The sequence below is a fragment of the Miscanthus floridulus genome, chromosome 2, assembly GCF_019320115.1.
Source record: "Miscanthus floridulus cultivar M001 chromosome 2, ASM1932011v1, whole genome shotgun sequence".
NCBI classification, from domain to species: domain Eukaryota; kingdom Viridiplantae; phylum Streptophyta; class Magnoliopsida; order Poales; family Poaceae; genus Miscanthus; species Miscanthus floridulus.
The window spans coordinates 30,069,743-30,095,243 of record NC_089581.1 but is presented as its reverse complement, the minus strand read 5'-3'; the positions used below and the strand labels follow the sequence as shown (position 1 = coordinate 30,095,243).

General features: G+C 44.6%; 1 protein-coding gene, 1 long non-coding RNA gene and 1 pseudogene across 2 annotated transcripts; 1 reads left to right on the top strand and 2 right to left on the bottom strand.

Annotated features, from left to right (window-relative positions):
* Positions 1-555: 555 nt before the first annotated feature.
* LOC136520948 (uncharacterized) lies at positions 556-10,400 on the bottom strand. The gene is made up of 4 exons (XR_010775450.1): positions 10,152-10,400; positions 2,112-2,249; positions 1,352-1,446; positions 556-965 (listed from the first exon to the last, which is right to left on the bottom strand). It is a non-coding gene; the product is annotated as an uncharacterized lncRNA (long non-coding RNA).
* Positions 10,401-10,917: 517 nt separating this feature from the next.
* LOC136538325 (protein unc-13 homolog) lies at positions 10,918-14,582 on the top strand (annotated as a pseudogene).
* A 3,056-nt stretch (positions 14,583-17,638) lies between these two features.
* Positions 17,639-25,281, bottom strand: LOC136520940 (very-long-chain aldehyde decarbonylase GL1-5). The gene is made up of 9 exons (XM_066514634.1): positions 25,123-25,281; positions 24,122-24,578; positions 20,395-20,614; positions 19,865-20,240; positions 19,620-19,727; positions 18,617-18,817; positions 18,426-18,524; positions 18,133-18,309; positions 17,639-18,047 (listed from the first exon to the last, which is right to left on the bottom strand). Exons 1-9 carry the CDS (start codon positions 25,180-25,182, stop codon positions 17,886-17,888), a joined length of 1,860 nt encoding a protein of 619 aa, XP_066370731.1. The 5' UTR covers positions 25,183-25,281; the 3' UTR covers positions 17,639-17,885.
* Positions 25,282-25,501: the final 220 nt, after the last annotated feature.

Below are 25,501 nucleotides of genomic sequence, written 5' to 3'. Positions count from 1 at the left end.
TCACACAAATAACCAAAAAAATTCGAGTGAAACATACCTAAATTTCACACGAATTACCAAAGAACAGTATCCACCTCCACGTAATGAACACTACAAACATTAGAACAAAAAATAAATTAAAATAAAAACAAAAAATAGAAATTTTCTATCAAATGCAAAAACACAAAAATTCTGAGAGAACCGCCTAAACCATAAAGACCAAACAACATAATTTCAAAAATCGAAAAACAAAAATTTTCTATAAAATGCAAAATCCCAAATTCTGAGAGAACTGTCTGAACCAAACAGATTGAAGAACAGAAATACACAAACCAAAAACCAGAAATTTTCTATGAAGTGCAAAATCGAAAAGATTTTGAGGTAATAACCTGAAAAAAAATATACCAAAAAACTAAATTTAAAAAAAAAAGAAAAACCAAAAAATTTCTATGAATGCAAAATCACAAAAAATAATTGGAGGGAACTACCGGAAAACAAACATACCAAATAATAGAAATATAAAATTTAAAAATTTTAAAAATAATATAAATAAGTAATGAACTTCTAGCACTGAGAACTAGTTACATAAATAATACCTATAAATTACACAAGATGAACAACTATAAGTAAAGTTGAACTACACTATAACTAGTATACCTATACCTATAAATTACACAATGCAATATGTGCTGGATTGAAAATACACATATTGCATTGCATTAGATAAATATCTAAGAACAAAATAGGCGTTCACAAGGTCAAATACTCAAACTTAATACATGGTTCAATTTCTCTGGACTAAAATATGTCAATTGCAATAGCATAGGGTAAGTAACAATGTTACAAGTATTTCAAGTTTGTATAAGGAAAAGTTACGGAGCACCCAGAAAAACAAAACAAATCTTGTAGAAGGAACGGACACCCTCATTTGCAAGCATGTTTCTCGTGACCTAACCAGCAGAGCCCTCACCCAACTGGATCCTCACCTGAAACCAAAACAATAATAAGAATTAGTACAAGATGGGCTCCACCTGCAAAGAGCCCTAGAGTATAAAGCTCCAAAAAGGCATGCCATCAAAACTTTTGACAGTGACATCTACTAAGCCAATTTTCAAATTGGAACAAAAGTTTAAAGCCCGGCTCCCTTTACCTATGACCTAAGGTTCTTTTAGGGGCAAGCATCAACAAACATCGGCAGGGGGCATGTCACTGAAAGAATGTTTCTTATATGATTCCTATTAGTCCTGTGCGGTTATAAGTTCAGTAAAAAGCATGATCACAGATATGTTTGTCATTTTTAAGAAACAAGCAAATTTGCCATGAACTACATGAATTATTTTTTTAAAAGACAGGTAATTGGAAAAACACATACCACACTATATAACTTCAGAAAAAAGCATCATCCTCAAATAGGTTGCTGCTCTTATAAGAGTTCCACCTCTGAGGGTGAACTTCGTCCATTGGTAACTGAAAAAACACATTGAAACAGAAATTGCTAACTAAAATTGCATACTGGAATTGCAAACTGAAATTTCAAACTGAAAGCACATAATTAGAAGCAAACTGAAATTACAAACTAAAATTGGTAACTGAAACTTGCTAAGTGAAAGCACATAATTAGAACTGAAAGCACATAATTCAGTTTAAAGCAGGAAAAAACATTTCACAGCAGGGCAATAATTTCAGAACTGAAATAACACTATTCAAGAATATAAGACTGCTCTACTGAATACTTTCACAGTAGCATTTTTATTAACTGAACAGAACAAGCTAAAAATTCAGTCATCAAAAGAGATCTGGCACAGCTTGAACAACACAAAAATAGATTATGCAAATAAAATTCAATGTTCTGGTACTTTATTGAAGGACATGCTCCTTTTCAGAATAAGAAACATGTTTTTAGCAATGCTACTTCATCTAAGCAATGAAAGAAAAATTGAACAGAATCGCATATGAGATTTCAACAATGCTACTTCATCTAAGCAAAACTTTCTTTAGAAACAAAAGTGAGCACAAACATATTTTTAGAACCAAAATTGCTCATATTTCTATGTAGGAGTGCTTGCCAAATGTAAATTCACAAAAGTGCATGCACATGGCTAGATCTATTCAGTGAGGACAAATAGACTTACCAGCTATTCAAAATGTCTGTCATTTAAGGGTCGGCTGCAAGGAGATGGCAACTCAACTTGGACAAATCTGAGATTGACAGTTGGGCCTCATGCAAATATAGGTAATAGGCCAGGACAATGCTTCCCCTTTCTCACCTTCTGTACAAATAGCAGCCTGAATCAGAGGGAGAACTAACCAAATAGTACTTCATTGAGGCCGGTAGGAGATGAACTCAGATAGTTGCATCAGATAAGATGGAGCGAACGTAATTTTTGTACCATACAGCAAGAACCAAGTGGCAAAAGGTGCTGATTAACATTAAGAACAACCATTGAGCACTATCACATTAAGCAATGACAGAAAACAACTATATTAAGACACAACAGGTAGCAATGACAACTATATTAAGTGAAACAAAAAGATTAAGACTGCATTAAAAGAACAACTAGCTGGACAAAACTATACAAAGAAATCGCTAATGCTTGTAACAGAACTAGATCTAACAGCCAAAGAGAGGAGCCATGACGTGAAAAGTACCAACATATAGATGGAGCAAGATTTCAAAGAATACCTAAAGCTAAGAAGCCAATATTTCGGAAGCTGGAATTTTTTTTAAAAAATAACAAGCAAAAGCATGATAAAAATTCAAAGAAAAAGTAACAAACTACAAATATAAAAAAATTTCTATGAATTGCAAAAATCATAAACTATCTCAGGCCATTTGGTGAACCAAACAGATCAAGAAAACAAATAACAAACTACAAAAATCAAAATTTTCTATGGAATGCAAAAAACGAAAACTATCTGCAGTCATTTGATGAACCAAACATATCAGAAACCAAAAAAACTCTATGAAAAGGCAGATCAAATAAAAGTCATAATCCACTAAAGAAATTCACAAATCCTGATAAACTTAGTACTAGTTACATCGAAAATGCCTATGAATCAATGTTTACAAGTCGTCCGATTAATCGCGATTAATTATCCTAATCGGTCCCTAGTGCTCGATTAGGAGGTTCGACTCGATTAGCTCAACCAGAAAGTTGGTTGTCCGACTAGGCTATGGACGACCAGGGTGGCTGCTCTGTTTTTTTGGGCCAGGCCTATGTGTGGCCTATTGTGCTTCCAATTTGGCCTGTTAGGGTTAGAATAGACACAGAAAGCAGGAGGCACGCAGGCACACGCGACCGACCACGCCTCCAGTCTCCCCCACGTGCCTCCAGTCTTCCCCGCACGGTCTTCCCCGCGCGCCTCAGTCTTCCCCGCATGCCTCTAGTCTTCCCCTTGCGCCTCCAGTCGCCGCTCTTTGTGATGAGCTGCTCCGACGACGGTATGTGCCTTTTCCCTCTCCATCTTCTTCCCTCCTCCCCCATCCCTCACTCTGCAGCCTCTCTGGCTCTCTACTAAACTGCTAGGTTGCTTGCTGTGATGTACTGTTGTCCCTCTGCTATTCTCTGGCTCTCCATCGTCCATCCTAAGAAGTTGTTCTTCTGCAGATGTGGACTGACAATGTGCAAATGTGGAAGTGTACATGCCTCCGCCTGACCTTGAAGGAGGTGTTCCAGATTCATCAGTTGGGTCAGATCCTGCTGCCACGGCTTCCTCATCTACACTGGAAGATATTCCTTCCCTAATTGAGAGGGCTATAGCAAAACTACCTCCAAATCTTGCTGCCCAAGCTGTTGACAAAAAAAGAAAGGCAAGATCTCAAGACCCAGGATGGAAGTATGGGTGGTGGCTAGATCTTTCCAAGAAGGACTTTGTGCAGTGCATATTTTGCAGGAAGGTAGTCCCAGCCGGAATATGCAGATTCAAGCAGCACCTTGCTGGGGGTATGGAGATGCAATAAAATGTCCTAATACTTCAGCAATAGTTAGGAAGGAGATAGTTGTTTACCTGAAAAAGAGTTCAAGGACTATTCTTGTGGACGTACCTGCAAAAGATGAAGATGAACAAGATGCTGCTGGTGCAGAAGAACCTGCAGCTGTACCAGTACCAAGTCCTAGAACAAAAGTTAAGCAAGCCAAGAAGAAGATTGCTCAGGCTGCCATCACTTCTTTCACTATGTGTACTGAACTTGAACACTTTAGCTTATGTAGTTATGTGTACTGAACTTGTTTGCTAAATGCTAGTTATTTGCTACTACAACAGTGCTTGCTAATGCAGCAGTGCTGCTGTTGAGCTGTGTCAAGATCAAGACTACATTAGTATTGCTAATTATGGTCTTCTTTGGTATTTTAGGCTTCCAGCAGCAAGTCAGCAAAGAAATAGAGTTTGGGACAGGAATATGGACCTCTGGACATGGCAGAAAAGAGAAGAAAACAACTCCCACAAGTAAGTCACCAGCTAAACACTTTAGCTTATGTGTACTGAACACTTTAGCTTAGTGATGCTTGCTTTATTGTGTATACTATATAGTATATATAGGTATATATATCCTGATATATAGGACGACCAGGGGTCGACTAGGTTCGACTAATCGACCTGGTCGATGACTAATCATGATTAGTCTCCTGGTCGGTCCCATGGTGACCGGGTTCGACTGGACGACTTGAAAACATTACTATGAATTACACCTGATGAACAACTGTAAGTGAAGTTGAAGTCCACTGTAACTACAAAATTAATCCAAAATAAATGGATAAGTGTAGAAGAGAAACTATGACATGAAAGCAAAAATCGATAATAGTCAAACATCTTCAAAACACTTATATATAGGAGCCTAATGATCACTCAAGTAATCATAAAAAACATCTTCAGAAAAGAAAAAAAATATTTTCATCAGAGCCTAATGATCAGCCAAGCAATCATAAAAAAAGATAGTTCATTACAAATATTTGCCATGGCTATCTAACTTTTTAGACAAATAACTAGTTACATCAATGATACCTATAAATTACATCTGATCAACAACAATGAGTACAATTGAACTCTACTGTAACTACAAAATTAATCAGTAGTAACAAGATACTAAAAACTAAGTTATCTAGAACCAGGAAACCAATATTTAAAGCTAGAGCAGTAGCACAGATTCTGGAATATAACAAAAAAACAAAGAAGAAAAACCAATGACACATAAAGACCATCAGCAACCGTCCCCCCCCATCTCAGCCTCTGCCTGAACATCTCCACAACTCAAATATCAACACAGGAAGAAGAAAAACAGTGACTACATAGAATCAGATCAATATCAACCATAAGAACAAAATCTAACCAAAAAATGAAAACTCACTGTCGATGTTTCACCACCGATAGCCTGCCACGGGGGTACCTAGGGCAGTTTGTTTGGACTTCAGCGTATGCAGAACTCGACGGTAAACGCAAGAGACAGTCGATTTATCCTAGTTCGGGCCCTCGACCGTGATCGAGTAATAGCCCTATGTCCAGTCGGTGTTAGCCTTTGCGTTGGATTGATTGTCCAGTGTTCTCTCTCTAGGAACTCCGCCCTCCTTTATATAGTCAGGAGGCCAGAGTCCTAATCGGTTTACAATGAGAGTTCCTAGTAGGATTACAGAATAATACTACTACTAAGATTACATGAAAAGAATCCTAGTTAGACTAGATCTTCTCCCTTCCTTAAGGGGTATCTAGTGGGTCCCGCATCGACAAGCCCCCGAGCACTTCATGGTTGAGCTCTGGAAGCCTCGTCTTGTTCCTTCAGGTCTTGCCGAGTAGGAACAAGCATCGTCCGAGTGCTTTCTTGAGTGAAACTATGTAGCGCTTCTTGGGATCTTCGAGTGGTGTGTGCTTTTTTGAAGAAAAAAGTACTCCCATCTTGGTGTAGCCCCCGAGCCTCTTGCTATTTGGAACAAGGAGCTAGAGGGTCTTGTCTTGAAATTGCTCTGATTCTTCGTCGAAGGGCTCCCGAGCATATACCCGGGTTCTTTATCAAAAAGAACTCGGATATAGCTCGGTCCGGGTTCTTTTTGTCTTGAGGCCTTGAAGTGGTCTTGTCTTGAAGAAGTCTTCGTGCGCTTTTTCGAAGAAAAAAGTGCACTCATTGAGTGTAGCCCCCGAGCCTCTTGCTATTTGGAACAAAAAGTTGGAGGGTCTTGAATCTTCTGTTTTTTGAAAACTCCTATCTTGAAGAATTCTTCTGAGTGATGTGCGCTTTTTTGAAGAAAAAGTGCACTCACTGAGTGTAGCCCCCGAGCCTCTTGCTATTTGAAACAAAAAGTTGGAGGGTCTTGAATCTGAATTGTTCAAAGAACTAAAAATCTCTCCTGTTGTAGCCCCTGAGCATATATCTGGGTTCTTTTGTTCAAAAAGAACTGGATCTTGGCATATTCTCTAGTAGTCTGCTGTTGTCAGATGTAGTTGTATGGTGGTGATTGAGTGTAAATGTTGTTTATTCACGAGTTGTACAGTGTTGGTATATTCTTCCGAATATGCTTGCTCTTGAGTAATGTTCCTTCATGCCCGAGTCCTTTTTCATTGAATTATGTCTTTTCACTGTGTCCTTTGTTAGGTTTGTTCCGTTGGTGCTCCCGGTCCATGTGCACCGCTTCTTTGGTCTATAAATACCCTCCTGGTGTGCCGTTTTGATTCATCGAGCATTTTGTTGCGTGGTCTGAAATCTCCGTGGTCATGAATATGATAGTTTCTGAAGTACAGCAGCCCCCGGGCGTATTTTGTAGTTCTTGTATATCTTGTCGTAGCTGGAGGGAGTCTTGTGATAGGGATTAGAGGTAGACTAATCTCGCAGCGGCATTGTACCAGGAAATACGTGGTGGTAGTTGGAGGAAGTCTTGTGATGTGGGATACGGTCCTTCATCCAGCAATTCTGGGTAGATCCCCCTTGTCTGCCTGTGACTGTCCGGTGCAGATCAACGCCTGATCTAGCGTCACATCGGTCTTGGGTAGATAGATGCATGCAGGCCTTCCCAGGTCCATGTTGTCCCATCGTGTTGCTGACTTCCGCCTTGGATGCACTGCGTTCGTCCTTTGAAGAAAACAGTGTAGCCGAGTGTGGTTTGTTCTACCGAGTAGCAATTTGGAACACGTAGTCGTTACAGAGCCTAGTTGTGTCCGGGTTCCTTTTTGCTACCTTGCTCGTCGTAGTACCGAGTTCATTGGGTCTGATAAGATGTGTAATCTTGTATTTTTTGAAGTCATTTATAATGGAAAGAATCTTGTCTTCTGAGTTGTCATTCTTTTTTCTGCTGATGTTCTGGTTGTTTATGAGATTCCCGAGTTCTTTCTATAAGAACCGAGTTCTTGTGTTCCTTTTGAGGTGACCCTTCGTTGCTTCCTGGTTGATGAGTTCTTTTTGTAGTAATATGATAACTCTGCCGTGGTGCTGGATGGATAAGTCTGAAATCTGTCCGTTGAACTATACCTTTGTGTAGAAGTGTGCCGTCCGTCATTTCAGCTGTGTCAGTTGTGTTGGGAAATGGATCGTTGTGTTCTCATGCCGTGTTTAAACGAGCCTGGTGGGCTACATTTTTATTGTTGTAAAGATCTATTTAAAGGCCTTTCTCCTTCTTTTTCTTTGCTGCCCTGCTTTTGCCTTGAAACCCTAGTCTTCAAAACTCCGCCGTCGCCATTGTCGCCGTCATCTGAGCGCCGCCGTCTGAGCATCATCACTTCTTAGTGCTTTATTGCTTTCGCTAGTATATGGGTAGGAAGAAATCAGCGAGCAAGTCCCAGGCAACCTTTGTAGACGAGGAGGCATCGCTTTCTGTGATTGAAAATCAAGAATTCATGGCCATGAGGGCTGCTCAGAAGATCTGGCCGGCTCCGACTACGACTGAGGATCAGTTGCGTGAGCTTGTCAGTGATGGTCTGATACCCGGGGCAGTTTGTTCGGACTTCAGCGTATGCATAACTCAATAGTAAACGCAAGAGACAGTCGATTTATCCTGATTCGGGCCCTCGACCGTGATCGAGTAATAGTCCTATGTCCAGTCGGCGTTAGCCTTTGCGTTGGATTGATTGTCCAGTGTTCTCTCTCTAGAAACTCCGCCCTCCTTTATATAGTCAAGAAGCCAGAGTCCTATTCGATTTACAATGAGAGTTCCTAGTAGGATTACAGAATAATAATACTACTAAGATTACATGAAAAGAATCCTAGTTAGACTCGATCTTCTTCCTTCCTTAAGGGGTATCCCATGGGTCCCGCATCGACACTCACCAATGATAAGAAATCAACACTAAAAAATACAACACCTCCAACTCCAACTACAAATACCAAAATAACAAAAAAATAGAAAACACAACCAATTAACAAACAGTAAGTATAGTTGAAGTCTACTATTAGTTAAATCAATAATACCTAGCAAATACACCACATCTAACTGTATCAGTAAAGTTCAACTCTAATGTAACAACAAAATTAATTCATAGCAACATGAGAGAATTTGTGAGGGCATTATCATGACAGGGAATAACATCTTACTGATCTAAATTCATAAATACAGAAATAAGTAGAAAGCAAAAAAAACTAGGGAAACTGAGGGCATTGCATCAACTAAAAACAAGAACTCAATGAAAATACTCTCGAAAAAGCAAATCAACGCTAGAAATGAATTCGCATCATCCTGCTCAGAGCATTGCATGAAGCAAAAAAGCAAAGTAAATATATAGAAAAGCAAAACCAGAAAAGTTTCTATGGATTGCAGAAAAGAATACTTTGGGAGGGATAAACAAAATACAAAAAACAAAAATATTCTATGAAGTGCAAATACCACCAAAAAATTCTGAGGACATTAGAGTAAGGAAACAGATCAGATAAAAGCAAAAATAGAGAATCAAAAAGCAGAATTTGCCAAATGGCCTGAGAATATTTCTTCCTTAAACTGGCAATGAACTAAAAGCCACTAGGTAAGCAAATAGATGAACTAAAAGCAACATCTTTGCCACATTTGCCAAAGAATAGAAGACATAATCCACTAAAAAATATACAAGGACTGTTAACTTAAAATTAGTACTAGTTACATAAAAAAATGCCTATGAATTACACATGATGAACAACTGTAAGTGAAGTTGAAGTCTACTGTAACTATAAAATAAATAAAAAATAAATAGATAATTGTATCAAAGAAATTATGACATGAAAGCAAAAAAGGATAATTGTCAAACATGTCCAAAATATTGTATTTAGCAGTAGATCAGTACCTCAAATTATGAAATATCACCAAATAAACATTAACACCGTCAGGAACCCACCTCCATCTCATGCTCTATGCTACACTGGAAACATTCCACATCCACCTCCTCCACCACATCCAGCTCCAGCTCAAATAAAAAAAATTCAGATAGCCGACAAACCTTCACTAGTGCAACCAAATTCAAACCTTCACTAGAGATTGGAGACAAACAATGTCGGATAAAAATGTTAATAGCAGAATGAAAGCACATAAATAAAAACAAATTGAAATTCCTAACTGAAACTACTATCTCATATTGCAAATTGCAAGCAAAGTGAAAGCACATAACTGATAAAACAGTTGGAAGCTAACTGAAAGCACATAAATAGAAGCAAAATAAAATTCCTAAACTGAAATTACTCTGATATTGCAAATTGCAAGCATACAGAAAGCACAGACCTGATAAAAACGATGATTGCAAACTGAAATCAAATAAATAGAAGCAAAATGGGATTCCAGACTAGAATTACTATGTGGTATAGCAAACTGCAAGCAAACACAAAGCAACCGACGAAACATGCAGTGTAGTTCTAGCGAGTATACTACCACCGGAGCCGGACTACTAGCTAGCTCACTCGAAGTTGATGTCATGTTCAACTGAATAACAGAGCAACCAAGACAATAACTAGCATACAAGAGAAGAGATCCAAATCGACGCCAGAAAAAACTACGAATCCAACTCAAACCAGGAGTACGCCTCCGCCTACAACTCCGGCTTCAACTACGCCTCGACCTCCGCCTCACCCTCTACCTAGGCCTCGGATTCAGGCTAAACCTCATCCACAGCCTCACAATCCGCCTCAACAAATAACATGAGCGGAGAGAACACCAGAATGACTAAAATCCAACCATAAGCACCAAATAAACAACATATACTACAACATCTAATCATGAACTACAACGAAAACTCACCAATGAAGGCAAAATTGACGACGATGAGACCCTCCGCCTCGACCTCGAACTCTGCCTCCACAAAACAAAAGAACAAACAGAACATCAAAACGGCGAAAATCCAACCAAAACCACCTCTACACCGACGGGGTCTACAACATTTGAAGAAGAAATGGAAGGGAAACAAATCAACGATGGCAAATCGACGACGGAGAGCCCCCTCCACCTCGGGCTCCGCCTCTACCACCGCCTGCGAAGAGGGGGAGATGAAACAAAACGGGGGAAAGGAAATTAACAGTTCAAAGAGATAAATGGCGCGTTTCCCCAAAACAAGCTGACAAGTGGGGCTCATACGCCATCAGAAAAAGAAAGACCAAAGGACGAAGCAAAAGAGGGCGCGCGACACGGACGACGAACATCAGAAGAAGACGACATCGGACGGCCAAAAAAAAATTTGTGTGACAAAGCCAAATGGATCAGTCAGGCAAAGGATAGCTTTTGTGTTTCTTTTTGAAATTGTTGAAATCCAGATGTTGATACAGATACCTGGCATTTTGGTAGAATATGCAGCTTGTATATTTCCGAGGAGCGGTCATAAATTTCGAAAAGTAGCAGCTATCGCAGGTTTTTATCGTGACTTTTTTCTCCTTTTTTCCTTCCTCTTCCTTTTTCCTGGTGCAAAGCATGCAGCAGGATGAAATTCTGTCCAACCTACCCCTTGGTTACCCTGCAAACGCGGCGCGGAAATAGTTGGCTCAATTTGGGCGCGGCATGCACCAGGCGTCTCTGCCCTTGCAATTTTTTATCACTTCTCCCCCGAGTCCTCGCGCGTCACCTCCCAAAATCCCGATCGGGCGCGAGCCCCGGCTGTCTCTCTCGGTGGCTGGGCCGTGCCGGGACGAGATGGGGGGCCACCAGCGCTCGCGCTCCGCCTCCGCGAGCTCCACGGCGACGCGGTCCGACATCACCGAGCTCGACTTCGCTGCGGTCGGCCTCGACTGCCCCTTCGGCCGCGTCGATGCACTCGGCCCCGTCGAGCTCCGCGAGACCGCGTACGAGATCTTCTTCATGTCCTGCCGCTCGTCCGGCCCGGCGGTATCCAGCAGGGGCGCCGCGGCGGAAGGGGAGGTGTCGTCGCCCGTTGCCGGCGCTGGCGCGAGGAGTGGCACCGGGGGCGGCGTCATGGGCAGCCGAGTCAAGAAGGCCCTCGGACTCAGGCCACGGCGGCCGTCGTCGGGGGCGCATCCGATGATGGCCCGCACGCTGAGCCAGACGTCGGGCCCGGCGTCCCCTGGCCGCGTGCGGCGGCCGATGACGTCGGCGGAGATCATGCGGCAGCAGATGCGGGTCACCGACCAGAGTGACGCGCGCCTGCGCCGCACCCTCATGCGCACCGTCCTCGGTCAGGTCGGCGCCCATGGCGGCATTGATCGTTTTCGTTTACATCTTTTCCTTGACAAGTCTGGTTTTCACAGGTGGGCAGGACGGCGGAGACGATTGTTCTCCCGCTGGAACTCCTCGGGCAGCTCAAGCCTGCAGAGTTCGCCGACGCCGAGGAGTACCACCAGTGGCAGTTCCGGCAGATCAAGCTCCTGGAGGCAGGACTCATCCTGCACCCTTCCCTCCCCCTCGATCGCCTCCATGCCGCCGTGCTCCGGTTCCGCGAGGTCATGCGCGCAACCGAGATTCGCGCCATCGACACCGGCAAGAACTCTGACGTCATGCGCGCCCTCACCAACGCCGTGCACGCGCTCTCGTGGCGCTCCGGCACCGCCGGTGCCGCTGTAGAAGCTTGCCACTGGGCCGACGGGTACCCGCTCAACGTGCTCCTCTACTGCTCCCTCCTCCAGACCATCTTTGACCTGAGGGAGTGCACCGTCGTGCTCGACGAGGTCGACGAGCTCCTAGAGCTCATCAAGAAGACGTGGCCGACGCTTGGCATCAACAGGATCTTGCACAACGTGTGCTTGGCGTGGGTCTTCTTCCAGCAGTACGTGATCACAGGCCAGGTCGAGCCAGACCTCGTCGCCGCGGCGCTCACCGTGCTTGTTGACGTGGCAGCCGACACCAAGCAGGGGAGCCGTGACCCGCTGTACGTCAAGGTGCTCCTGAGCGCGCTCGGTGGGATGCAGGAGTGGTCGGAGAAGCGCCTCCTGGATTACCACGACAGCTACGAGAAGGGCATCGGTGGCGCTGCGACGGAAGGCATGGAGATCCTGCTGTCCCTGGCGCTTGCCGCGGGCAAGATCATCGCTGACCGGGAAGGCGCCGGCGACGGCAACTTTGCTGGAGACCGCGTCGATTATTACGTCAGGTGTTCGATGAAGAGCGCCTTCACCAACGTAATAAGTTCATGTTTCTTCTGTATCATGGCAACTGCCGGCAACTGGTACAGACTATTCCTCTGTTCATCCATGACCATTTCGCTTTTGATCCGGTTGCAGATACTTGAGAACGGACTCGGCGAGGTTGACAGCGTGATCACCGACCGCGACAGCGACCCTGGTTCCGTCCTGATGCAGCTCGCCAGGGACACGGAGCAGCTGGCCATGTTCGAGCGCAGGAACTTCAGCCCGGTGCTGAGGCGGTGGCACCCCGCGCCGGTGGCGGTGGCCGCGGTCACCCTGCACGGCTGCTTCGGCGTCGTGCTGAGGCAGTACCTCGCCAAGGTGACCATCCTCACCGAGGAGCTCGTCCGCGTGCTCCACTCGGCAAGCAGGCTGGAGAAGGCCCTGGCGCAGATGACGGCTGAGGACGCGGCGGACTGCGACGACGGCCGAGCCAAGGCCGTCGTGGGCGACATGGAGCCCTTCGAGGTGGAGTCCGTCGTGATGGGACTGCTCAAGGCCTAGATGGACGACAAGCTTGGGCTTGCCAGGGGCTGCCTCCTCAGAGCCAGAGACACTGAGGTACATACACTTGGACGGCAGAGCTCGAATTTTTGACTGACAAAGAACTTACTGATCCCTGCTCTGCTCTGCTGCGTGTTTTCTAGAGCTGGATACCCAAGTCCAAGGAAGAACCGTTTGCCGGGTCCGCAATGGAGCTGATGAAGCTGGCTAGGTTTACCATCGATGAATTCTCCGAGATCCCAGCGAGCGCGAAAGACGAGGTGGTTCACGATCTCGTCGACGGCCTGGAGTCCATCTTCCAGGACTACATCTCCTTTGTGGCGTCTTGCGGTAAGCTTCAGGTTGTTCTGTGCATCGAGTGCCAGAGAAGTTTGTTTCTTATTGGAACGTACGTGGTTGATGCAATGGCACGATAGGTTCAAAACAAAACTACGTCCCTCCGCTGCCGCCGCTGACGAGGTGCAACCAAGACTCGGGCTTCTTCCGGCTCTGGAAGAAGGCGGCGCTGCCGACGTGCCAGGCGCCGGAGGGCAGCCCGCGCGGCGGCGGTTCGCACCACATCCCGCGGCCGTCCATCAGCCGGGGCACGCAGCGGCTCTACGTCCGCCTCAACACGCTCCACTACGTGCTCACCCACGTCGAGGCCCTGGACACCTCGCTGTCGTGCTCCTTGCCGTCCCAACTGGGCCTCGCGCGCGCCGCGGCGCAGTCGTCGATCTCGACGGTCGCCGAGGTCGCCGCGCACCGGCTCATCTTCCTGGACTCCCGCCACTCCTTCTACCAGGGCCTGTACGCCCGCAGCGTGGCGGACGCCCGCATCCGCCCCGCGCTCCGCCTGCTGAAGCAGAACCTGTCGTTCCTGGTGTCCGTGCTGGCGGACCGCGCGCAGCCCGTGGCGGTGCGGGAGGTGATGCGGGCCTCCTTCGAGGCCTTCCTCATGGTGCTCCTGGCGGGCGGCAACGAGCGGAGCTTCGCGCGCGCCGACCAGGCCACGGTGGAGGAGGACTTCCGGAGCCTGAAGCGCGCCTTCTCCACGTGCGGGGAAGGGCTGGTCCCCGAGGACGTGGTGGCGCGGGAGGCGGAGACGGCCGAGGCCGTCGTGGACCTCATGGCGCGCTCCACGGACTACCTCATCGACGCCTTCAGCGTCGCGACGTGCGACTCCATCGGTGGGGCCGGTGGCGAGGACGACGGCGGCGGAGGAGGCGGCGGGTGCACGCCGCTGCCGCCCACGACGCGGAGGTGGGATCCCGCCGACCCGAACACGATCCTCCGGGTGCTCTGCCACCGCGACAACGAGGCCGCCAACCAGTTCTTGAAGCGCACGTTCCAGCTCGGCAGGAGACGGTGAGGCCATGGCCATAGCTTCGAGGAGCACTAGAGGGTGTGACGGCCGGTGTGTGGTGTTTTCGCATTTTCTTGCTGAAAAATCGCATAAAACAGTGTTGCTCGCGTTCGAGGGGAGGCGGCGGCGTCGCATGTTACACTTGTTTCTGTACGGTGCGACAGCAGAGGAGTTTTGCAGTTCAATCACAGGAACCGGATCAATCAACCTCCGAAATGAATTCCTGTGATTTTTCTTCAACGCTGGCCGCTCCGCAGAAGTTGAGAAGAGAGCTGACCGAAACTCCAAATATTGTGCAGCACTACTTCAGCAATATTTTTAGCGAATAAATAATGTTTTTTCTCTCACAGCAAATCAGTATAAATCAAATTTCAACGAAACGAACAGGACCATACACAGGAAAATGCAAAAAGAAAATAAACAATTAAGGCCCAGAAACACAGAGGCCCATCAGCCCATTCACTTCTAAATCTAGGTATAGGGCGTGCACACGACCGGTCGTCTGTTAGATTTTGCGCTAAGTATAGTCGCATCTCATGGGTTGAAGGATCGGAATGACAATGGACAAGGCGTCCTGTGCGGTGGCGACACCAAACTATGTGATCTGACCGGCTCTAGGGCTGTGACTCTAGGCTTATATCGGGCCTCTCGCTGTGGTTGCTCCAGCTCAATAGAGCACACAAGAACATGCGCCACTTCACTACCAGGTCCAAGAGGAGGTTGTTGGTGCGATGGTCTAGGACATCGTTGATGTTGCACGTCGTTGTGCTATCCTAGAGCTAGATCACTGCCTTGCGGAGCGGAGCGAAGCGGTGTGCCTCGCACAAAGTCAACACGAAGAAGCCGAGGGGACCTTGAGGGCCTTGGTCAGGCGAAGCTAAGGGGGCGCCAGGGGGCATATGTCTTAAAATAGAAGTCATTCTCGCTTTCTGAAAAGCCATTTTTTTAACTTTAACCAATTATATATAAAAAAATATTAATATTTATAATAAATAATTAGTATCATTAGATAGATCGTTGAATATATTTTTATAATAAACTTATTTGGAGATATAAATGTTGCACGTATTTTCTACAAACCTAATCAAAGTTGAGAAAGTTTAGTCTGCACTTTTCCCACAACGTCCTTCTTTTTGGGACAAAGGGAGTACAACCCATCAATGATATGATCTAAGGTACATACGTGAGAAATAGATGATCATATCCCTCAGTTTCAAGTCCAAGAAGCACTCCTTTTATATACAACGTGTAATTGAACAATCTTACATGATCCAATAGCAAGTATATGGTAAAATGCCTACACATATGAAAAGGATGGTGGTAAGGTAGCCTCTTTATGTTATCTATATTGCAGATTTTGGCATGGTTGCTTACTTTACAAGTTACATATGACATATATGTATGTACCACTGTATATACAAACAATAATGGAACCAAATAGGCAAAAAATAAATAAATCAATAACACTAACCTTGTATTGAATGATACTACCACTTTGATTCCTAGAAATTTAGGTATTTTCATATTTAATTTAATCTAGAAAATAAATAGCAATCATAGTGAAAAAGATATTGAATTTAACAAATTCAAGAATAGAATTATATCCAGCGGAGGGACCCATGCTCAAGGCACCGCCAGCTCCACGCACACTAGTCGACATAGTGCGTTGCTCAATGTCACGGACCACAGTCGATGCAGGATGATGTTCGCAGTGCAGTCCCTCGAATGTCACCAGGAAGAGGGGATGGGGGATCATGGGATTGGAAGGAGGAGATGGGGGACGTGAGCAGGTGGAGGCGCACCTGATCCACCCCGCCGCCGCCGGTCACGCTTGTCGAGCGGGAACGGAGCGGAGCGTCGCAGCATCGGCGTCAAGCACTCGAGCGTGAGTCATTCCCAGGAGTGGAGCGGAGCGAGCACGGCGACGAGCATGAGTCGTTCCCGACCACGAGTGGAGATGCGCGAGACCCACAAGGTTTGAGGGGGGATTGAGTTGGATTCGCTCCCATCCACGTCTTTTCCAAGTGTGAATTTTGCACTCAGGCCTTGTTTGGATGCACGTGTATTAACTTTAATTCACATGTGTTAGAGTCGAATGTAATTAAACTTAGTTTAATTTACTCCAATCCACTTCAACGCATATAAATTGAGACTAATACATGCGCCCTCGGATTGCCCACCCAGCGTGGATGGGATCCACCGGTGGCGGGGTTTGGCCCCCCAATCTAGGCTAATCCCGCCCTATCAAACGAAGCCTTAGGCCCCCATTTGGTTAGCACTGTTCCCGTCCGTTTCGAGCCGAAACGTTTCCCATGCTTCGTAAATTATAGAAGGAAGCCGGAGAGTGGAATTGTTCCCTACCCAACTGAACGTGGCCTTAGTAGTACCAGTCTCCATAATCTGAGCCGCCCAATGATGATCCAACGTCTCACGTGGACGGAATAGGACGTCACGTGCGTGCACGCGCACACATCCGGGCCCTCTCGACCGCAAGCAGCCTGGGCCAGGCCCGGCGGCCGCTGGCGGCGGCCACCTTGGAGGAGGGGAGATGCCGTGCATCGACAGTTGCCCTCCTCGGCTTCCGTTTCCGGCATCTAGGGCGCCGCTCGTAGAATCCTTCGAGCCGTCTGCGCGGCCTTGCCTGCTCCGCCCGTCGCTGCCGTACACAGTGAGATGTTTTCGCTCTCGGCATTCTCTGTTTTTTTTTCCTGCTATGAGCGAGTTTGTTTGGTCTACTTCTATTAGCTTCACTTCCTCCTTATGAGAAAACCCGAGAAGTACAGCAAGTTCCGATTCAGAAATTTGCTGTGGCAAGGAGAACAGAAAATGACGAAAATTTTAATGTGGAATTTGACAAGGATGAAACGGTAGGGATTTGGAGTGGTCTGTTCGGCTGCTATTAAAGCCGGCTGATAAGCCGGCTGAAGCTGTTTTGTTGTGAGAGAAAAATACTGTAGATTCTAGCTGATAAGCCGGCTGAAGCTTTGCGAGAGAAAAATACTGTATATATGTTGGTCATGGTTTATTGCATTTTGTCCTGGGCAATATGGGGTCACTATTTCTGAATATATTATGTGAAAAAGTTGCTACATGCCATCTCTACTTTCTCTGGATCATGAACAAAAGGAAGCATTGAACCGGATCTTTCATCCACATCTCTACATGGAGAGTGAACAACATTTCCCATACCTGTTTCTTGTTGAAATATGCATTGATGCATGGAGAAATATGGATGCAGAATTAATTCATCATTGGTCTTTGAGCGTAGGGCTTGAATAAAGTAGTAAACAGCTAGCAGTAGATCAGAACACTTATATGCTACATCCCATCCCTGCTTATCATTATAGAGATGCAGTTTTTTTTATCCTGCTTCCACAGAATGCTTTTACACGAAAGGAGTTCATCTTAAATTTTAGATAGCGAATGTCTTAAGTGATAAGAGGCAGAGCATGGAGAATAGAACATCAACATACTACTATATCTGTAGCATAGTTCTCGTGAGCATATGGCATAACTTTCAAGAACTTATTGCGCTGCCTTGCAATTGCAACCGGAGAATCAAACTTGAGCCACAGGGTGGAATCCATGCAGAAGAGCACCAGACCACACTTTCTCCATGTCTAGCACGATGTCCCCACACTCATGCTCGTTCCATCCCTCCAATGCATGAACCATTCCAGCAATGCGCCATGCACTCATGACCCTCCTTGGCAGCCAATTCTGCAAAGTTTTCAAATTGGTAGACTCAATGAGATCATGCATTAAAGTGCCTGCAGAGTTACAAGTTCAGTGGGACCTCATTTACCTCACAGGAGTGCACATTCTGTAGTGTTTTAGGCACAGACATTGCAGGAGTTATCGAGTAGGTGCAGGTGTCCTTGCGTGCCATTGTTGGTGGAAACTGTGAATATGGGATAAACTGGGTCCCTTTCTGTGCCTTAAACTGCTCAGAAGCATCTAGACCTTCCCCAATTAACCACACCTACAAAATTTGAGGCCAACAGGTGATTTATTTGACAATTGGATTTGATGGCCTTTTATATGACATCTCCTATCCATTTCTTAAGAAAATGTATGACAGTCAGAAGTCTCTTTAACCTTTGCAGTAACTGTCTTTGAAAACAAAAGGTTCTCAGCTGCATCTTCTGCCATGTTGGGCTTAAGGAAATGATAATCCTGCTTGTTGGTCATTACTACCTGAGCAATATGCGTTGGGATTACATATTAGTGCAAAGTTTATTTATGCAGGTGATTAGCATGAAGCAAGTGTGCAATTTTTTATTTATTACCTTGATATTCTTCCTACACAATGCTGCAGCAACAGCACGAGCAACTTTTGAAATATTTCCTGCGAGAACAACTTGATCTGTGCCTTGAGGAACACTATTCATAACCACTGCAGCAGCTAAGCTGGTGCCATCTACTAGTCTGACCCCCAACTTTGGGTACTTCTGAAGATAAAGTTCTCCATTTCCATTGAGGTCATGTGCCTGTCGGCAGATATATTATTGTTAATTATTATTTCTATTCTGCAGTCTGTTGCTAGTATAACTCATTACTTGCCTTGCATGTCGATGGTAATTACACTGAATGAGCACTACCATGAGCAAGTGAACAAATGATAAAGAGATTTCATGAGTTTGTGACTCAGATGAATGTTCGTTTAGACTTTAGACTTGAGATAACTATGAGACCATGCTATGCTATTTCTATATAGTTCATTAGCATGTAAGCACCATTGGAATAAGTGCCTATTACCACCTTTCTGATAATTTTCTTATGGAAAATCATATGGCGCCCTCGTTAGCTAAAGGACTAAAGTACCATGTTACAATGTTTAAAAAAATCATGTATGCACTACACCTAAAGTTAAGTGTAGCCGCAACAATTCAGATTCAGAATGTCAGTGTCAGCACATGATGAACAATGCCAGGTTCATTCCTTGTCTATTTTGTTTCTTGGCATCTAAGATCAATTTCAAATTGAATTGTTGAGGCAATACTTAACTTTATGTATGCTATACATGATTTTTGTGATGATTTTTGAAACATTGCAACATGGTATTTTAGCTAACGAGGGTGCCAGCCCCCCTGGGCACCCAATCTGCACTCTTTTCTTATTGTTAGGTTTTTGCCTATTTCAGCGCATACAACTAAACCATTTTTGTCCAGTTACACTAATAATTTTCTTTCCATACTTCCAGATTAATAATGCATATTCATGCGACTTTCATATAAATGAGAGATCATCTTTTTGAGCTGTCTACTTCTAATAACCGAATAAATGGCATACCTGATTAAGGAGTCCGAGGCTAACAACTTTAGCTCCTTTCTTGTCAGCTTCACATATCGCCTTCTCAACCAGGCTATTGATTGCTTCCTTCTCCCAAGTCAATCCATACTGCAGAACATAAAAAGTTGGTGATTCTGTTAGATTCTTTTGTGAAACAAGATGATTTAGTTGACACTGGAGATCCTACTCATTGTTATGAGAAATATCAAGCAAATATTGTATATTGAGTTAACCATGATTCTTACATGGAAACTGTATCTTGGGATGGCCCATGATTGCATTTTGAGTTTCTTCATGACGTTCCTCTCAAGAGTAAATGAAGAACCATATGTCCATGTCAGAACCATGGAAAGCCATGACATGGGCCACATCATCCGCACATACCACTTGGGAGCGTAAGGTCTAGAAGCGTATTCTGCAAACCCGGGCCTCATATGATAGATGGAGTGCAGGCTAGTAAGATGGGTAAGATGAACCACATCTACTGTTTCTTCTTTGCCCTTGAGTGACTTCTCATACAACGTATCTGATGACTTGTCCATGGTGTTATATATGTAGTCATAGAATGGCATGAACAGGGAGTAGTTTGTCCTGAACTGAGTGTGGTGAAGAGAATGAAACCTAAGTCGCAAAAGTTTATTTATATACTCAGAACAACATATGGAATCATGGAAATAACTCAATTTACAAAATATAATTTATTGAGTCAACCCTGCTTGCATTGGTTAACAAATCATATCAATTGTGGAGAACAACAGTTATATGGGATACTTACGAGGGTGTGTACATGAGATACTTGAGAGGAGGGAACCATTTGAAGAGCCAATTGGGTACCAATTCAAAGTTGCAGTGACCCATGTTGTTCATGAAGTCGATGTAGATCACGTAGATCTCAAATGCAAGAATGGAAGCAGTTCCATTCAAGGCGCACACAATCAATGGGATCCCGAACAGTAGTTCATATGCCACGAGCTCAGCAAATGGATGGATGACAGCTGCAAAAGAGAACAATATTTGATCTTAATATGCCCTAGTTGCTCCAAAGGGAATAAAAAAGCACCATTAGATGTGCATAAGAGGGCTGTCTGATAATTATTGTAAGGAAATGATCTGTGATATATGATAATGTTTCAAGGTTTAAGTTATTTTTATTGTTGCAGTCTTTCTGCTTTCTAAGGTCAGGGATTATGTATCTTGCTTGGAGAAGGATCATGAACCAGGTCAGGTATATTCCCTCAGAAAACTGTCGATCTCTAAGTCTGACAATGTTTTTATTTGCCATGTGGATCGCTCTAGTCTCCTGTTTGTATGCTGCAGACGTATCTCTCTGTTTTTACATTTCTTTGAGGTGCAGATGCATGCTGTAAGTATGACCTTGTTTGAATTACAGCTTTTCTGTATCAGTTTATCTTACTGCTTATGGAAACCAATGGAGATGGGAAGAAGAAAAACAGGCTAATATTCATTATTACCTAATAGACTGTGAGTTCTTGTGACATCATTTCCATGGCTAAGGCATGTCTAGTGCAAGTACTTTTCTCTGTTTTTGCACCTTTGAATGAGTGCCATAATAATAGTTTGCAAAACTACTCTGCCATTAATTCTGGTTTACCTACTGTTTCCCTTCAAAGTTCCATCTCTGATAGTTTGAACTACTCAGAAGGCAGAACTTAGAAGTACTATTATTTAGGTACTTCTTTTTAAAGAATCATGTGGTGTTTAAATCCAGGGGCTAAAATTTAGGTGTGTCACATCAGGATGTCACATAGGAATGTTTGGACAGTAATAATAAAACAAATTACAGAAGTCCTCAGTACTCCGCGAGACGAATTTATCAAGCCTAATTAATCCGTCACTGGCACATGTTTGGCGTAGCTTTACTGTAGCACTACGTTGTCAAATCATGGACCAACTAGGCTTAAAAAATTCGTGTCGCAAATTAGTCGTAATCTGTGTAATTAGTTATTTTTTAGTCTATATTTAATACTCTATGCATGTGTCCAAATATTCGATGGAATAGGGACTAAACTTTAGGGTGAGTAACTAAACAAGGGCTTCAGGTGCTCTCACTATGCTGGTTACAAAGACCAACATGAGTTCTCCGATCAGAGCGCCTGTACATATGGTTGAATTCACTATGCTTACAGCTGTTGAAGCCTAGCTGCATGCAGAGCTCTGCCACTATACTGAAGGTACACACAGCACTCCCAGCTTAACCATATGTACGCTCTATATTTCTAGATTTTACATGAGAACTAAGAAGCTTCTCTTATATTTCATTCTTTTTTAAAAAGAATTGAACTCCTATTTTATGAGTGAAGATATTGTTTTACATTCTTTTTTTATTGGAATCAAGACTGACAATTACATCAGAAAGCGATGGTGTCCCTAGAACATATTTTAAGAATATTGGTTTCCTTGCTGACAATCTAGAAATGTTACCCAGTGTAGTACTGCACTAGAGGTCGGTTTTGTGTGTAAAGAAAAAGATTTAACATGTACGGGTTGTAGAACTGTACTGTGGGGGTTCTATCTGTCCGATGGAGATAGTGATTCGGTGGTAATAAGTACGTGTACGTGGTGACCGGCAATGAACTCGATCATGTTTCGATTCTGTTCGGTTACGGAAGCTGGTATGCAGCAACTGTGCAGCATGGCTTTCGCATGGTCCCGGATTTGCTCGTCCTTAATCGGCCAGTGGTCGCTCTCCAGGGCTCAAATTCGGCGTCAAGACGACAGGAGACGTGATGTCGATTGGCAGTGCCGTCTCTGGTCAGTAAAAGTCCTTTGACAGGGAAAGCGCATGTTTTTACTGTCCTTTATTTGGAAAGGTCTTTGTTCCAAGCAGGCACCAGACTGGAATGTGACAGTGATGAAAGAAAGAACCAACTTACATGCATGCAAATCTGGATGTCGATGTCCGGGAGGACCGGGACCATGCCAAAGCCATGTTAAGCTCCTAGAACTAGACTCTTTAAAAAATTGTCTACAGGACAGTGATTTTTCATAAAATGTTCTGTAGGACAGGGAAAAAAAACTCTTTGTTGTAGTAAAAATGTCCCTATACTTACTACTCCCTCCGCACTAAGGCCGTGTTTAGTTCCGAAAATTTTTGGCTTTTGGCTACTGTAGCATTTTTGTTTGTATTTGGCAAAAATTGTTCAATTATGGACTATTTAGGCTTAAAAGATTCGTCTCGCCAATTACAGGCAAACTGTGCAATTAGTTATTCTTTTTACCTACATTTAATGCTCCATGCATGTGCCGCAAGATTTGATGTGACGGGGAATCTTGAAATTTTTTTGTTTTTGGCTTGCATCTAAACGGGGCCTAAAAAGAATACAATTCTAACATAGTACTAAGTTAAATCATTATATTAAAAATTTGACTAAGTTTATATTTATGAAAAATTATCATTTATATTTATCATGTAATATATTTTAATAGCATATTTATTCATTTGATGTTATAAGGAGCTATTTTATATCAAACAGGGTAAAATAAAATAGCGTCACGTGAACGGGCCTCCAGCCTAGTGGTTGGAGCTTCTCGGTAGCACCCCAGCATGCTAGGTTCGAATCCTCATGGAGACGAATTTCTAGGCTAGGATAAAAAATAAAAAAAAATAGGTAGGGAGCTCCCTTGCCAACGGTTCAAAAGATAGCTTCACCTAAGAAGCTTCTTAAAACATGTTCTTACAAGGGAGGATGAAAAATGAAGCTGAAAATAGTAGCTTCTTCTAGCTCCCACTCCTAGTGGGCCTTGCGCGGGTTTCTGTGAGAGTATGTTTTAAGAAGCTACACATGTACAGTTGTTCTACCAAATGTTAGCTTCAGATTCACCGGTAGAGTTGCTCGTGGAGTTGAAGCGAAAAAACTTCACTAGTGAAGTGGAGATGTGTCAAGTAGGGCCTAAGTATTGGTGCTCTTTTATATAAAATTTATTTAAACTTCTGATGTTTGACTAAGGATGCATCCTTTTCAGGATGGAGGTAGTATAAAGTTTGTAAGTCAAAATAGAATGATTTTAACCTTCTTTGTTTCGTTCAGAATGTAATGTAAATGAGATAATTCACTCCAACACCGTACGTGTACTACTCGTCTTGGAGCAGGAGCTCGCTCTACCAAGGGTCAGTTTGGATGCCAAATTTGTTGGCAAAACACTACTGTAGCATTTTCGTTGTTATTTGGCAATTAGTGTCCAATCATAGTCTACTTAGGCTTAAAAGATTCGTCTCGTGGATTTCGTCTAAACTGTGTAATTAATTTTATTTTTTATTTATATTTAATGCTTCATGCATACGTCCAAAGATTCGATGTGACGCGAAATCTTGAAAAATTTGACGTTTTGGAGGGGAACTAAACAGGCCCCAAGGAACCTAGAGACGAAATCCAGGCAGAGTCTGCCACCAGCAAATTTGCCAACTTGCATATGCACGATTACTGGCAGCAAATTTGCCGGCGTATTGAAAGTGAGAGGGCGGCGGCTGGCTTGTAGCTTACAGGTGATTGGCTCGGTGACGATGGAGGCGTGGTGGTGGGAGTGGTAGCGGGTGTAGAGGAAGTGGTGGTGCAGCGCGCGGTGGAACCAGTAGTAGATGAGCTCCACGGGGCCGGCGTGCAGCAGCGCGATGAGCACGGCGCCGTCCGTGCGCCACAGCGGCAGGTGCTGCCCGCCGGGCAGGTACATGGAGCCCAGGTACAGGAGGATGCCGCTGAGGAGGATCTGGTCGTCCCAGTTGCGCTCGCGGTCCACCTGCTCGAACTCGATGCCCCGGTCCACGATCTGCCGCCGGCTGCGCGCGTTCTGGAGCCGGGACACGGTGATCCACACCTGGTTGTGCAGCATCCGGAGGAGCAGCGACGGGAAGATGGCCATGTACCCCAGGTCGGCCGCCTTCCACCCCTTGGTCGCCGCGAGGTAGACGCCGTGCGCCACCCACGGCGCCACCAACAGGTACTGCATGCACCAACAGCGTCAACAACGTGCATGATGCACAAACAAGCGTCAGCCAGCATGACACTGCTTGATCTTGATCTTAGTTAACTGTATTCCTAGAAGTAAAAAGAGAGAGAGAGAGAGAGGGTATATAGAAAACGAGGCATCATTCTTAATGAAATACGTGTGAGGTCGTGTTCTCGAAAAAAAAAGAAAACGAAACGGCGTCGGTGGATGATACAGTGGCTTCCATGCTCATGAGTCGGCCGGAACATGAAACGCACAGCAGCATAAAACTGTAGGATGCATGGTCTCACAGGTGCATGTATAGCAAGTCCACGCACGCATGCATGTTCCGACACAGTGCATGAACATGGCCATGCATGGCATGGCACGCCGGTGAACAGAGAATGAACTGAACTAGTACTTGCTAATTTTGCTTGAGCTGCCGCTCTGTGTGCGCGACTGTGCCATCCATGCACGCATCAGCCAAGGACGTTTGCTTGAGCTAGCAACGGGAGTGCGTGAACCGTAAGCAGGATATGGAGATGGGTCGGGGAGCTACCTTGAAGTTGCCGAGCTTCTTCCATGGCCACTCGGTGAAGAGGCCGGGGTTCGTCGCCATTGCGAGCTACCACTACCACTGCTTCCTTGTGATTTGTGAACTAGTCCCAGCCACCAGTGAACTGAACGGTACGTCGTCCTTGGATAAGCTCAATTTATAGAGCTGCACGCGCTTGTGTGAATATGGGGAGGGAGAGAAGAGTGCCCCTCTGGAAAGTACAATAACTACTACCACACCGTCATAACCTTCGGCTTATCAATTCTCTCTTGCATGCCCTTCAGAAATAATTCGGGGGAAAAAACGCGCGCACACACAGAATTCAGTCTTATCATATCGGTACAATCATTCGACTTCATTAGGTTGACAACGACTGTGTGTG